Source organism: Chamaea fasciata, unplaced genomic scaffold (assembly GCF_029207755.1).
Source record: "Chamaea fasciata isolate MVZ Bird 193981 ecotype frontalis unplaced genomic scaffold, bChaFas1.0.hap1 SCAF_8, whole genome shotgun sequence".
Taxonomy (NCBI): Eukaryota; Metazoa; Chordata; class Aves; order Passeriformes; family Sylviidae; genus Chamaea; species Chamaea fasciata.
This window is the reverse complement of record NW_027094093.1, coordinates 20166133-20182171: the sequence shown is the minus strand read 5'-3', so window position 1 is coordinate 20182171 and position 16039 is coordinate 20166133. Positions and strand designations below refer to the sequence as shown.

Here is a 16039-nt window from a genome sequence, read left to right as displayed (position 1 = left end):
TGTTGCAAACATGAATTTAACCCTCGCAGAACCTGACTTAGCAAAGAGAAGAAGGATATTTGAACAACTGTGATCAACAAATGACACTAACATTTTAGTTTTAACTACTCTCCACTGGTCAAGTCTCAAAAAGACAGACAGTGAGGTGAGATGGTTGGACCGTATCACTGGCATATTGCACACACCCACATCCTTCATCCAAGGATGTGACACTTCACTTATTCTATTATTGATAAAGGTCTGATACTTTCCACTAATCATGGCACAGTAACTGTATTTGAAATAGATCACAAACATTTCTTTTCAATTTTCTTCTTCTCCTTAAAAAGAAAAGTCGGTAAGCTCATTTGCCATAATGATTCATCAAGTCTCTCTTTTAGTGGCTCAGTGTTAGTCTCTACAGTATTTCAGCACAAAACATTTTAAAGATTTCTGCAGTTTAGATCAGTCTAACAAAAGAGACCTTCCCCAGTACTACAGTGGTTCTAATTTCTGAAGGGGAGAATGAAGCCTGTTGATAATGGTAAGTTTTTTTGTTGACTAGTTATCTGAAGGGTTAGAGAGCAGTTGCAATTGAAGAAGACTAAATATCTTATCTCAGAATCGATAAAATCTTATATACCAAACTATATCACCCGCATTTTTATACACTTCTTCTTGCCCCTCCTACATAGAGAAACCTCAGCTGATCAGTGGACACAAATTTTAAACCAGTCTCCAATCCAAAACTAAATTGTAACTATCTGTAAAAAGCCAGTAGTAAACATAATAAAATCTCTGAGAATTGATGAAGCAGCAAAAAAAGTATTTCTATTTCATCTCTCAGAACACCCTAGCACTGAAGAAGAGTCCTCTAGGTAATTCTTAAAAGTAACTCCTATACAGTCTTTTACATGGAGCAGAAGGCATTTGTGCACAAAAACTGTGCACAAATCTAGATCAGGTTTCTACTATGAATACATGTGGAGTTTTTTTATGTAACGTACGAAGCACCTGTACTTATTATATACAAGCTTGGAAGGCTATGCTGCTTGTGCTGTATGTTGTAGGCAATATTGTGTAGCATATTTACAGCATTACTAAATGTGTTATGAACTAATCAGCCGTTCAAAATATCCCATAGCAGCACTGGGCCGAACCAGTCTCTTCAGTTTCGAAAGAATTAATTCTGTTGGTGGCAATGCAATACTTTTGGTTAACAAACAGAGAACAAAGAATGTTTAATTCCTTTCGGTTTCTAGATTTTACCCCACAATACTCTAGACAACTTTCAGTATTACTCATTTCTTTCATATTACTTCCGCCGATTAAAATAAGTTATAAATCAGCTAAGTAAAGCTCACTTACACCTCCATACTGAACTCTAAATCTTTCTGAACTTAGCTTCTTGACAGAAAATGAGCCATTATTTCCCTTTACCTCTTCACATGACAAATACTTGAGCTCTTAAGAACCTCACAATAATCATGTAAATACAAATTACTAACAATTCCTGCCCACTTGGTGTTCTGAATTCATGCTGGGATCACCTCTCTCTCCTTATAGCTCACTTGGATATTACTTTGCTTATCCTAGCAATTATGACATAATTCACTTAAATACACTAAGTGTTACATGAAATCAATGCCCACACATAGAATTGCTACTTCTGCATTTTCAACATTTAACAATTAAGCTCTTTAATTCCTCAATGATTTTTTTTTGCTGTTGGACATTCAAAAACATCACTATTATGGCTACAGAACCACTGGGTTACTCAATTGTTGTATTTACCATTTTGTGGGAAATTAGCTTACACAAAATCTGAGATCCAGCTCATACCGTGCTACTTTTTAAAAGCCCATTGCATAAACAATCCAGAAAAACCTCTCTGAATATGCTATACAGATATTTCTGTGACTGCAGTGAAGTCATAAATAGCCTAAATATTGATGTCAAAATGATTGTGCATTATAGAAAAGTTCTATGCAAACGTTAAGACAACCTGTGCTAAGGCTAAGATAAAACAAGCTTCAGCATTAACCAGATAACATATTCTCCATACAGAAGAAGAAAGGCAGGGGGATTCACAAACAGCAATAAATCCCCACATGCAAGAAAATCAGCCACAGGAGGGAATGACCGAGCATTCTGAGCTATTCTCTTTATTTTCTCACTAAAATAGTAAAAGAACTGGTCATAACAGATGTTTTGCCTAGATAAATTACAGAAAGTATTTAGAGGTTTGCTATGATATAGCTCCCTGTCAAATTTATAGAACAGAATAATATTTTCCGCCAAAAGCATGTGAAAATAGAACTACTTTTCTGAACATAGAGGGTTCTAGCACCAGAGTACAGCAAATAAGTGTCAATCACAAATTATTCAGGAAATAAGACAAATTGGAACTGTACAAGAAAGTAGAGAAGCTCTACCAAGGATCTGGAAAATACAAGTCTTACTTCCCTCCATCAGAGAGCTCAGACACACTATATTGCAGGATCTCTTCTGAAATATCTTTCTTATCTGAAGAGTAACCAGCTATCACCACCAGCCATGGCTAAAAGAATCTAAAGAGTTCTACTCTCATGGATAAAGGTACTTAAGAAATCTGTGGCTAGAAAGTGAAACCAGATCTATTTAGATCTGACATAGGTTTATTTAATAGTGACTGTGTTCAGCTATAAAATGAAGTATCAGCCTAAGTGATGGCTTCTTGGTTTCAGACACTTTCTTCTTAAGGAGATTTCTGCCAAGAGCCATACAGAGTTCAGCACTTGTCGGCTTGATACAATGCCATCAACACACTAAGATTAGACTGAAAAGTCCAAGGATAACCATTAACTATGTTTGGGACATTCAAGTAAACCTGTCATGGGAATGTCAGCATCACAGCTGGTTAGAAAAACCTAAACAAAAGCAGTCCACTTTCAACAGGTGTTATTTTCTCCCTGACTTATCCTTTAAAACAGGCGAGTCATCTAAATAAATTTGAAAGGGAACTGTCTAGGGAAACCTCTATTATAAACATTACTTAAGATTAAATTCCTTTTGCTCTGATCCACATCTCAAATATCTTCATAAGAAGCGTTATTTATAGGTGAGAAATGTCTGTATAAAAAAAACCAACCACAATCACCATTATTTGAGATTTTAGAGTTACCAGAATTGGAATTTGCCTTGTGGAAATATCAGGATAAGACTGGTGCACCCTGCAGGCCCTGCTCCTGACCCCTTGTAATGTGGTTAGCATAACTAACACCACTTTATAAGGCAAGCAGGTATACCCTGTGACTGAATAGGTCACATATGCATTCCTTTGCCCCTTATTCTCAGGCACTGAAGCTCCTGTGAACCAAGTGGACAAACCAAAGAGTTTTCTCCTTCCTTTCCCTACCAGCTTCAAGATTCCTGGCAATCATGGTGGTTACTCCCTGCTGTACCAGCACTGAACATCCCAGGTCCCAGTGTTGGTGATGAACCTGTCACTAGGAAGCACAACAGCATAGGGAATACTAGAACTGCCCATAATATCAAGCACTTACAAGTCCTGAGTAAGGAGGTTGGACTCAGGCTGCTAGTGGACAGTGAAACCCATGACCCTTGTGGCCAGAGATGCTTCCATCACCTTCTGTTATCTCTGAGGACTGACTCATATATTCCATATCATCTTCCAGTCTAGACTATGATTGTTATATTGATACATCAAGCAATGTATTGGGTTTTGACTCGATCTGCAGAGGGTTCTGGTGGTTGGAAATAGTAAGTTAAGTTGTATTATAAATTCTGTATTACTTGGTTGATAAGAATTTATAAGTTAGGATGTAGTCAATAGGAAATTTTTAGCTGTCACAATATAAGTTCTCTATTATGCTACTTACAAATTTTTCTAAACAGATTGTGTTTGTAGAAATCCTGTGCCACTCTAATAATAATTTCTGGGTTATAGCAAACGTAATATCTTGTTAAGAAAATAAAGCTTAAATTTTAATTACATTTTGGTGCCATCATCATTTTGCCAAGGACCTCTGAAAGAACCTCTCTGTTGCCTTAGTGGTAAGCTTGATTATCGGATTTTCTGGAGAAAACAGATCTTATTCTCTGATGCGGAGTTTGCATTTCATGCACTGCGAAATTATTCTGCTGACATACGCTAAAAAAAAGGGTATGGGGGGAGCAACCAACACACAGAAAAAACTTAGTAAATTCATCTGAACTTAAACCAAACAAGTAAATTAGCTAAAAAAAAATTAGTTCTGACCCCAAAAAGTGTCGAATTGCTCCTAAAATACAGTACTTAAAACATTCAATACATTAATGGGCATCAAATGTGAAACGCAAATAAAGTATCTCTGCTCAAGTTTGCAGAACTTATGCTTTCTTCAGAAATTCCATGGCTTTTGGGTCTGCTTGAGGTATCTTAAAACCACTTTATACATCTAGTCTGCTTACAGTCCCCTTACTATCATGTTTCCAAAGTTGTGATTATGAAGTAATATAAAGTATAGCAGTTTAAGAGCTTAATGAACTAAAGGGTATGAAACTAAATTGAGCAATGAAAAGTCAAGTTCTATACCCGGAATGATCTTTCCTCTCAATCACATTATTTTCCATATGAGCTGACATATCAGGAAGAAAAAAGTGAAACATGTTTCATGCAAGGGCAAAATAAACTATGCTCTGTATCAATATTAATTTTACTACAATTGGCAGGAGTTGCAGAGCAGGAATTGGAAATTCAATACCACCAACAAACAACATGTATCACATCAGACAGTAAAGAGGGTGTTTAGCTGTACTCACCTAATGAATACCTAAAATGCCTTCACTTTCAGTGTATCAGCATATAAAGGTAACTTGTGAATTCACCAAACTTAAGTACTAGAAAATCCACATGCCATTGAACAATGAGTAACATTACACGGAACAGTTCATTATTCAAAAAGATTCGAAGGAATACTTTTCTTTGGGTGTAATGAAAAATAACTAGCTGTTAAACTAGCTCAAAGGACAGAGGAGGGGAAGAAGAGCAATGAGGCATGAGGCCTTCTCCAGTTGTGGATAAACTGGAGAAATTGAGGAAAACTTTTTTTTTTCAAAAATGTTTTGTAATCAGATACACTCTGTCTTCCTTCAAAATGAGAAAGAATCCAACTTCACTCACACTTCAAATTTTTTTAGGGAAGAAGAAACAAAAAGCAGCAGCCAAACGTTGCAGCGGGCTCTTTGGCCCAGGCTGCCGCTGCTCCTGCGGCTCAGGTGTACTGCACGGGCACACCACGCTGGGGCTGCCATGGGATAAGGACAAATGGGATAAGGACTACTCCACATGAATGTATCCAACAAAACCATACTCATTCTGCATTTTCCCAATAAAAAGCATGAAAAAGAGCAAAGAATACAATTTGATTAAGAATTTATGGATTTTATCTGCCATGTTATTATCCATTCATCCTCACATGAAAAGAAACATGGATTCTCATCACTTCATTCTCCCGGTTGTGTCATCATCAACATAGAAACCATTATTCAATATGCATAGAACTCTTAAAATCTGGAAGGCAAAACCCACACTGAAAATGTCTCTGTATAACCATGGGAGAACTCGGTATCTGGTATTCACTGTGGAATCCAAAGTTACCTCACCAGGTACCATCAGAACTCCACAGAACTCCCTCGTAAAAATAGGGAAAATTGAAAATTTGCTATGCTGAGTCAGATCTCTTGCCTAGAAAAAAGTTGTTAAAAAAGAATTACTATTCATTTCTGAAGTAGCACTACGAACAAATTCTGGTGTTGATTTAGTTGGCATATTTTATTGTTTCTCATCTAGTTTGAAAGTAAACACTTGGAACAATTCTAATACTATGAACACAGTATTTTCTAAGTATTCCGGATGTTACCACATAGTGCATCATTCTCTTCCGAGAATGAAAAACAGCAATCTACCAAAACAAAGGCGTTATTGCTACTCTAGTGTCATAAAGATCTCTAATTAATACAGCAGTGCTGAGCTACAAATCATTTTCAGCTAGTGCACCCAAACAAAATATGCCTCCTAGAATCTGAGCTTACTGTGACCACACATTACAAGCAGAAAACTTACCTATTTCTCATATATTGCTTCTCATGAAACAGTGGAAGAGTTGGAGCAATATAAATACTATCATACCATTAAATTTTCATTAGGTGATTCTAATCTAATTCTAATGAAGTTTCTACTATTAGTCTGAAGTGGCTTAGAGTCTGGAAGCACAAGACATGAGGAGGAATAAGATATAAGCTTAAATTCTGTCCCTGTAATAAAACATTTTCAAAGCAAAAAAGTGAGAAGGAAAAAGCAACTTTATAATTAAATGACTATGCTTCTGAATCCAAGTATGTTGCTTCTCAGAAGTCTAAAGCAATAGCCCAAGTTTATGCTCTTGTTTGTATTACTCCTAAAAGACAGAAACCATGATTAACAAATACACAGTATTTTTCTGGTCAGTAAAATTAACTATTTTTGTACCACTACCCTGAAGCAACTATACTTGGCACATAGACATCCAACATGGATCTTGACCTTCAAAACCTGTAGGTACACAATTCTTCTGACAGCATGATTAGAAACACAGAAAAGCTTCAAATTTTCAGTCTGATTCTAATTTCTTTAAGTGCAGAAGCATAGCTCAAAAGCTGTATAACATAATCATTACATTAGCCAATAGGACATTCTCAAGTTTCATCTATATTTAACTTACACTCAAAATACCTCAGAGGCATTTAGGTATTCCTAATTATTCCACAGGAATAATTAGGCTAATGAAATGATTCAGAAATCATTATTTGTAAAGACAAAGGATTAATGGAGCTAATTTATCATACTGCAGTTACACTGAACTATTCAGTAAAATCATATACCTAGTCAAACATTATGGGCAAAGGACTGAAAATATTAACTCCACTAATGCCACAAACTTATTATTTCAGCTAACAAGTGGAGAACACTGTTCAAACTTTTCACTGGGCTTCTCTTCCAAGCAGGCCGCAGGACTGTCACAAACAGCAACCCTGGAAAAATGTACCTGGGAATTGTTCAGAGGAACTCTTTTAAAACTCACCGTCTTCATCAGCACTCTCAGCATCTCACCACTGCCACATAAATCTTCTACAGAACAGTCACCAGCCAGATGAAGACTGCATAAATGCCAGGAAGCATGCACATTTCTCCATGAAGATTAAGCTGCTTCCTGTTTACTACTACTCCCCAAGTATCTATCTCCTGAATTTAACCAGTTCTCAAAGTAACTCTGACTCAACAGCAGTTTCAGGAAGAATCAGATTCCTCCAGCACTGTTAGGTACATGATTGATAGCTTGTTTGTCCCGGTATACTCCCCTTGTTTTTTCTCATTATTACATTTTCTGCTTCAGGGCAAGGTTGGGTTTTTTATCCCCATCTTTTCAGTCCAGCACTGCTACCAAAGCATGGTCTCCAGCCAGAAGCACTGTGCAGGAGGAAGCTGCATCACCACCACAGAACCCTAGGGTCAGCAAGGGAGGACAGCAGCCAAACCCCAGCAAAGAATGTAAGAGACAAGCATTCAACAACACTTGTTTCATTTACAGAGGTGATCTCATAACAAGACAATCTAGAACAGTGCATAAGAAGACTGATAGATATATATGAGTATATAAAGAGAGAGAAAAAGTACGGTTTTACAGAGAATTCTTTCTTCAAGACTTCTATACCATACCAGTCTCACCTCATTCTGCCACTGCTGCATGATAATGTTCTTACACACACAAACTTCAAACATGCAACCCTTGTGCACATCCAAAGACCTTCAAACTTAGCAAGAAACAGTGAAATCTAGTAGAGTTCCACTGGAGAGGTTGTGCTGTAAAAGGCAGAAATAAGGAAAAATTCCACTCATTCAATACAGCTCATTCTTTATTTACATAGGGTAAGAAGTATCTATATATATTAAGTATGTTTTTTTGGGGGTGGGGGGAAACTCACTTTTAATTCTGGGCACCAGAAAATGTCCTAGTGACATACTTGTTTTCCGAGTGCTGCAAGCATAGTGCTTCTCTGCAACCTCTGCTCAGCAGTATCCCAGTAATTTCAGCAAACCCAGGAAATTAACAAGAGTAGCTACCAGAATTTGATTTTTAGGGCCCATTCTTTAAACACCAAGAATTACTATTATTACTGGCAGAATAAAAAGCCTCTATCAACTGCTGCCTTACAGCTCCAAATTATTTTGGAAGGTCAAATGGGGGAAGAGAAATAGAGAACCAAGGCAGCGCACACAAGAATTAAATACGACCTGGACAAGTAGCCACTATATGAGCCCCCCACATCTCCTTTGCATGGAGAGCTAACTGTTTTTTCCCCTCAAGCCAATCAGAACAGACATGGTTTTGTTTTCAGTTAACAAAGAGAAGCTCCATTTGACAAACAAATTCTGGAAAAAAAAACAAACAAAAACAATTGGTCTAGGACTTAAGAGAAAGTGATTCTTGACTGGCAGAGAAAAGTAAAGCAATTTTTAAGTTGTTTGAGAACAACATTTGACCTAATCTAAAATAGCTCTGCCAGTTCTGGACTTGGCCCCTGCCATCAAAGCACAATGCTGGTTACAAGAAGTAGTTCTACTCTGAAGATGAAAAGCCTTCCAGGTGTAGCACTTAGCAAGAGGCAAAATCATGCAATCCCTTCAAATTTCTACATGCTCACCAGTAGAGTGGCTCCTCTTCTAACACTCAAGCAACTCCTGCGGAACCAGGACTTTCCAGGTTCCAGAGATATTCGGCCTTAAATGTGAGAAGAACGTGGACGGAAGGGAAAGAAAAAGCACAGGGAGAAGGGAGCCAACCAATAGGGAAGTAAGCAGATCAGAAGAGCAGGAAAGCATATTTTCTATAAATTACCATTACACAGCACCAGCCAACTGCCTGATGTGTTGATATATGTTCCTCTACCCTTCCAGTTAACAAGGTAACTTTAAAACAAGGTTAATATCCTGGTTACTTGCAATCAGGAGAAACCCAAAGGAAGCTTTTTTTTTTTTTTTTTTACAACTTACAATTAATTTTCTAATCTTTTTCCTGACAAGTATGAATTCCAATTTTCCAATTGCATGAGTTAATTTTGTTTTAAAAGTCACTAGATTATATAACAAAGCTTGAACATTGAATCACTTAAAGTTTAACCTCTTTGAACCAATGAAAACTACAGCTATGTATGGCCATATCTCCGATCTCAGTATTTCTAATGCATTTCCATCTAAAAAGGAAAAAAAAAAGCAAAAAAAAAAGCAAAGACAGAGGTCCCTTCTCCAACACTAGGGTTTGGAGACAAAGCAAATAATTAACAACCTCAAGCTCTGCACAACCTCATTAGCAGCACAGCACTGTGAATGTTCCACAAGGTGTTTTAAAATTGCACCATGACCACCTTTACCCTGGCAACTGAATTAAAAACCACTCCTTATTAAAATACTAAATGGGGATTTATTATTTCCACAGTTTCTACAGATGGTTATTAGCAGATGGAAAATCTCAACCAATTATTCCCCAAAACGTAAAATTTAATTTACAAAACTAAACTCTTCCTGTCAAGCTGCAGTTGTATTAAGTTACAATTAATATTATAAAGGCTGCATTTAATATGTGCATGTAAAATATGCTTGGACTGCCGTAGTAACTTCTAAGACTTACTGGTAAGGAATAGAATTTACTTTGGAGCAGAATTAAGGCAGGTACATTTTTTCATTTACAAAAAGTTTTGTAAACTTTGTTTTTTAAGGTCTTTTACAAAGACTTAGGTAGCTTTAAGTATTACTTATCGAATTATGCAGCTTCTCATGCAAGAATTAGGGAAGTTTTGCAAGAGCAAATATGGAATTTTGCCATAGCTTTAGTCGCTAGTGTGGTATTTCATTCAGCACAGTGTGATATAATTTACAGCACATACATAAAAACTACTGCAAAAGAAAAACCTTCAAATGTTAAAAAAAAAATCCTGATTCAGCACAGGGATACGAAATTTTGGAAAATGTGAATGAGACATGAGCATCTGATTAACAGAACAACAACACAGTGCTGTAATTTTACCTCTAACTATGGAGAAGCTTTTCAAAACAGCATACAGCACTACCCATGTGAACATGGCTTCCTGAGGATCATAAACACAGACTGCTCTGACAGTCAAAGATCTCTGATAACAACAAACACAGGAGGCTCTTCTCTGTCAGACAAAGAGCCATTAGCAATACATGCAGCAAGGGAGGGGGGAAAAAAAAGTAAATAACATACCCTGGAAACACCACCAAAGACCCCAGAGCCATTAACCAACAGCAGTTCACAGGCTGCTTACAATAAGAACCATAAAATCAGCAGAATCAGTCTCACATGGCAACTTGTTCTACTCAAAATACCAACACATTTGACTTAGCAACACTGTACCTTATGAGGCAACAAACCACAAGATATTTTTGAGCTCAAAGTTAGAAAAAGAAACTAGACAAACACACAAGTTCAACTAAGGTCACTTTTTAATGATTTGCAGCCAATATAGATAATCCATCTCATAAAAGTAACCCTTTATTCCAATCTAATTCTGGTCGTTTCCCAGCCAAAATAATTTTCCAAATCAGTGGCAGCAGGAGAGAAAAATATTATTTTATAATGGAAACACTAGTTTCCAACCTAATCACAAGATAATCCACTGCTTCTTCACAACAGAATCCACCTTCTGTCAATGCAGGATGACAATAAGTGACATCTGGCAGAGAAGCATCAACTCCAAAGTAGTTTTCCAAAATAAAGTCAAAGCAATTTGATCACACCTAAGCAAAAAATAAAATAAAAAAACACCACCAAAAGTAAAACAAAAACAACAACCAGGATTTAATACTGCTTTGTCTCATCCAGATGGTACAGGGCTCATCACAATTTGAAAGGTAGAAAGACGATTTGAAAAAAAATAAAAATTGAATAAAGTGTTAATGTTGATTACCATTTAAATGCTTGTTCTATGAAGATTTATATTGCTTCTGAGGGGGAAAAAAAACCTCACATATGTACATGACAAATTCAAAGAAATCTATTTCAGTTATTTTATTCTGAATACTTGGTTATAAACCCAAACTGTATAAGAACACCTCTCATGGTATTGCTTTTATTAGTTGCTTTTTTTAAAATCTAAGTCATGTTAATCTTACCCAAAAAAACCCCCACAAAAACCCCCAACAACCAATAAACAACAAAATCCCCTCCACACATATTAAAATCCACTGAGCATTTTAATGCATTAAAATCTTAGAAAGAGATCTCCCAGGTCTACACTAAATTAAATCTGGCTCTACCTTAACAGCAATTACAGTTCTTATCTCCGTAACTACTGCCAGAAGGTTGGTTGGATCCTCCTTTCCTAACAATTAGGAAACCCCTTCTAAGGCCTAAGTGCTTTTATATATGGACAGCCTGTATGAATCTGAATTCATGTAAAATTTTCCTCTTTACACTATAGATTTAGAGAGAGCACTCAGAATTTTTTTCTCCGACTCCAGAAAATATAAAGATTAACCGGAAGAGCCTCTTCCTTGCATCAAACCTATCAATCACAAAGCCATGCAGCAAGTCAAACAGGGAATCTGATCCAGCAGAAAACTGACCCAGCAGAAGAACTAGTTCACTGTCAGATCAATGCGATCCTTTCAGCAGCTGCCTGTTAGAGCAGATTAAATGGATCATGAAACTTTGGCACACAAAGAGTTTACAGAGAACTGCCCAGCCACCTAAAAAATAAAGCAGACTTGGAATAACATCTCATAAGAAACACCCCTTAAAGCTAGTATTTTCTCCTCAGCACACACCCGAATCTCCCAGCCACCATGAAGGATACAACAGACAGAAAATGAAAAAATAAAGCTTTTTCATTGGAAATCCGTATCATGTGGCCTTGGTTTTCAACACAGCGTGTGGCTCTATACAGATGAGCAATAAGCAAACTTCATGTTCTCATAGAGAGGAAGCATAGAACTTCTCCAAACTGCTAAATCCAAGGGATGGAGATGGCCCACAAGACTAACAATTACCTTCATTTCATAATCCCCATCAAAACTTTTAAACATTCCTAAAATAGCCATTCTGCATCCCTGCTTTAGTCACCAAGGAAGCTGAAGTCTGTTCTGTTGGGAAGCACTGCGATAAACCACGATGGCGTATCTTTCCTCCTGCAAAGCCCACAATGGTGCTTCACCGCGTTGTTATTTTTCCCATCTAACTGGGAAAGGGCTGTTGTAACTGAACTCAACTGACACTACCCAGCTCCTCAGGGAGAAGTATGTAGTGCTTTCCAGAGGTGATCAGCTCTGTTTCAGCAAGTGGTAACTACCCCTGTTCACAATGCAATTAACCCTGGCACTGCCCATGCAAAGGGCTGCTGCGGAACCAAGTTCAGACTGTGTCATTCTCTCCTCCCTCAGATATAAAAAAGATTCTTTACGAGTCCCTTACTATGTTCATTAAAACCAACAACATTCATCCTACAGCTCCAAAATTATGTTAGCATGTGGTCAAACCCATGGAATTTACAGAAACCTTGGTTTGGTTGGGGTTTTTTTAGAAAGTGGGGTGGGGCATGTTCAGTTGGGGTTTTTTACTATTTTTAATACCATCCAGACTAAATTTAATCTCATAGTGAGTCTCCTGTAAATTAAGAGAACAAATAAAAGGTCTTAATGAAAAAAGACATCTTTGACTAAGCACAAGATTTTTTAGTCAAGTGGTACAAAATAAATCTCAGCAACTTTCAAAGAAAGTCATGGGAGAAACCTAAGTTAAGTGAAATTATGGCAGGCAAGTTCAGTGTGTCCAAGAATCTGATTCAATACACCCTGACCTCAATTTACTCCCTAAGCATTCAGTTAAATAACATCAGCATTTAGGAGCATCTATTGGTAACTAGCAAAAAAGTTTCTCTACAGATCAGTATCCGCTAGTCCGATTTAGCATCCGCTTGTTCAAAGGATGCATATAAATATATATTAGCAGTTCGGATTACAGTTTACATATCAAAAGATACAAGCTTTTAAGCGGAAAGAATAAAGTGGAAAGGAGTTTCTAAAGGAGATTCTCACACTGGCATTCTACAGGTACCGTAACAGAAAATAACTATTATTTAAGTAACTCATATGATTCATATTACACCCTAGACAAGGACTTATCCAACACCTTTGAGGCCTTTTTCACCTTAGAAGAGGGATCTACTCCTCAGCAAAGATACACCTTTATGCCAGTAGAATCACTTCCACTTGGCTAACTTTGATCCATTCCCCAGACTGAGGAAGACAAAGTCCTCTGTCCAGTAAACCCATACTTTTGGGGGGCCTCCACAGGCAACACCTGCTCAATACCGAACCAAGCCAGCCACCTCCAGGGACCTGAACTCTCATCCCTCCTTAGTCCCTATTCACAGCCTGGAAGTACAAACAGAAACACAAAGGTACCACCCGAGTCAACAAAAAGCCATGCCATTTTAAGGAAGAAGTACTTTTCTCAACTATTTTGTTTCTGCCTGTGGAAAATAAAAAAGCTTAATGACAAAGCTGAGTACACACAACTTCCAGATCGATACCATGCAGTTATGGTTGTCATCAGCCCGACAACAATTAGCAATTAGTGTAAGACTGAAGATAATCAACAGCATTAGCAGGCAAGTCGCCCCGACTTTTCTCACTTAAGTGGCCTTATTTGTGAGAAACAGCAATCAGAGTTGCTCTTTGCCATCTGCAGTATTTGCCAAAAGTTTAAAATGTTACATAGAAATAAAAGCAAGTCTTCCCAAAGTAGATCATTAGCAACAAGCAGCATCTAGGCCAAGAGATGAAGAACTTTCCATCGCACATACTTTCAATAACAGTTATCATTTCACAAAGTAAATTTCAAAATAATCTTATCCAAATAAAGGGAATGGAGACTGAACACATCTGATCCGCATTAGTTGGACACGTGAACAAAGTGCTGAAGCACACAAGCAAGAAAGTCCCCTTCCTACAGGGACATGGGAGGAGGCCAGCAGACGGGTTAAACTTCTCATGGCAAAGCGAGTCAAAAGCAGGTCGGCTGGGGTGAGAATGGAGCTGTAATGTCCCACTGGCCTTAGGTGCCACCGACGGGCATAGGGCCGAGGGGTACACGGAGATGCAAACAAGACCAAACAGTAAAGGAGAAGAGGAAATAGTTTAAATATATATATATACTTATATATGCATATATACTGATTAAGAGAGAGTTGTCACGTGAGCAGCAGATCTACGGATGAGATTTACCTCCCCCATGAAAACACCGGAAAAAATGCAGAGTAATCTAAGCGGATGCACGCACATGTGCGCATCCACGGACACACAGAGCGCAGACACACAAAGCACACAGAGCGCATCTGCGGAGTTGCCGGGGTCCCAGTGCAAACCAGCAGCTCAAGGCTGGAGTGACGATGCACCGCAGGACAGCGGTACCTCCACCGAGCCGCACCGGGCGGGGCGCGGCGGGCTCTGGCAGGAGCCGCCGCCCCCCGGGGCCGCCCGCTGCCGGGCGGATAAAGTTTGCAGCAGCCGCCGCTGCAGTGCCGGGTGCGACCGCCGCAGTGAACGAGCCCTGCCTAAGGGAGAGCGAGCGCCGGTAGGCCCGGAGCCGGCCGCGGCATCCCTGCCTTCCTTCCCCGCCCCGGCGCGCCCCCGCTCCACTGACCGATCACCTCCTGCAGCTCGTAGGCGTCCCTGCAGATGGGCCAGCCGGCGGCCGGGGCGGCGGGCGCGGGCGCCGGCTGGGGCTGCTGGACGTGGACCGGCGACTCGCCCTGCTCCGCCATGATGCTGCCGGAGCGCCCAGGCACCCGGCGACCTTCTCCAAACTTCCCCTCCAGCAACACCTTTCAGCCGCGCTCTGCCTCCCGCCCGCCCTGTCCGCGCAGCCGGCCGCCCGCCCGGCGGAGGGAGGAGGCAGGGCACCGAGGGGGAGGAGGCAGAGGCGGGCGTCGCCGCCGGCCCCGGCCGCTCGCCCCGCGCCGCTGCGGAGAGACGGAGCCCGAGCGCGGTGCCTGGGCCCGGCGGCCCCGGGCGGTGTCGGTGCGGCGCCGGCAGAGCGAGGCGGTGCCCGGGACGCGCCCCCGTCCGTGCGAGAAGCGCGGCGCTCTGGCGGCGGCGCCCCGCGGGAGCGGCCCCGCGCACCCCGGCGCTCGCCGCCTTCCCCAGCGCCCCGTAACCTACCTGCCCGCCTGCCGGCGGCAGCCCTGGCCATGGCCCTTCCCCGCTCATCCCGCGGCTCGCCGGGATGCTCTGTGCGGCTGGAAGCACTGCGAGGTCCTGCACGGGGCGGTGCGCTGAGCGTGTGCAGGCCACGGCCGTGCCGGCGGGCTGCCGGACCCCGCCGGGGCCGAGCGGGCGGCCGGGCAGGACTGCGGAGAGGGAAGGCACGTCGCGTGGCGGATGCCAAAGCACCTGTTAGGCCGATAGCGTGAGCACACAGGCTGCTCTGGAGCACAGCTCACATAGAAGCGTCGCTGCTGAGAACGCTGCTGCAAGATGACTTGTATTCCAATTTGAGGACGTGAAGAAAGCATTTGCTTTCAGCGGTGATCGTGCTGCAGTCCTGCCAAGTGTTTAAATCACCATATGACGAGTAGCCCTCTCCAGGATGAGTAGGACAGCTGCGCCGTGTCACTTCAGTGCAGGCACTGCCTCAGCTCGTGCCACTGAGGACGGTTGAAAATATTCCCCTTAGCTAACCAGAGCCAAGTGATTTAAACAAATAAGAATCATGATTAAATGTCTCTAGTGCTTCCCATTATACAATGCAAGGTTAAAAAAACCCAACCTGGGGTTAAATGAAACTCTGCTGTTAATAACAGTGTGGATTTTTTTTTTCTTCTATACTCTTGCTAGTGTCAAGTGATCAATGATATCATGAGGATTTTATTTACTATGAAGTGATTTAGAAAATAGTTACTAGTGTAGTCTAAAGTCTCACTCCAACTTTGAATGCTTTGCATTTTAAGATTTATGGAGCTC

At 40.5% G+C, this 16039-nt stretch overlaps 1 protein-coding gene across 2 annotated transcripts in view; it reads right to left on the bottom strand.

Annotated features, from left to right (window-relative positions):
* The window catches only part of STK39 (serine/threonine kinase 39), an 83882-nt gene extending 68318 nt beyond the window's left edge, over positions 1–15564 (bottom strand). Inside the window, exon 1 of one of the 2 annotated variants that reach the window (XM_066190005.1) lies at positions 15239–15564. In XM_066190005.1, the coding sequence (XP_066046102.1) occupies positions 15239–15269 (31 nt within the window). In that variant the 5' untranslated portion in view covers positions 15270–15564. Of the gene's footprint in view, positions 1–14720; positions 14933–15238 lie in introns of those variants that run through there. The other variant, XM_066190004.1, reaches the window with a different exon arrangement.
* Positions 15565–16039: the final 475 nt, after the last annotated feature.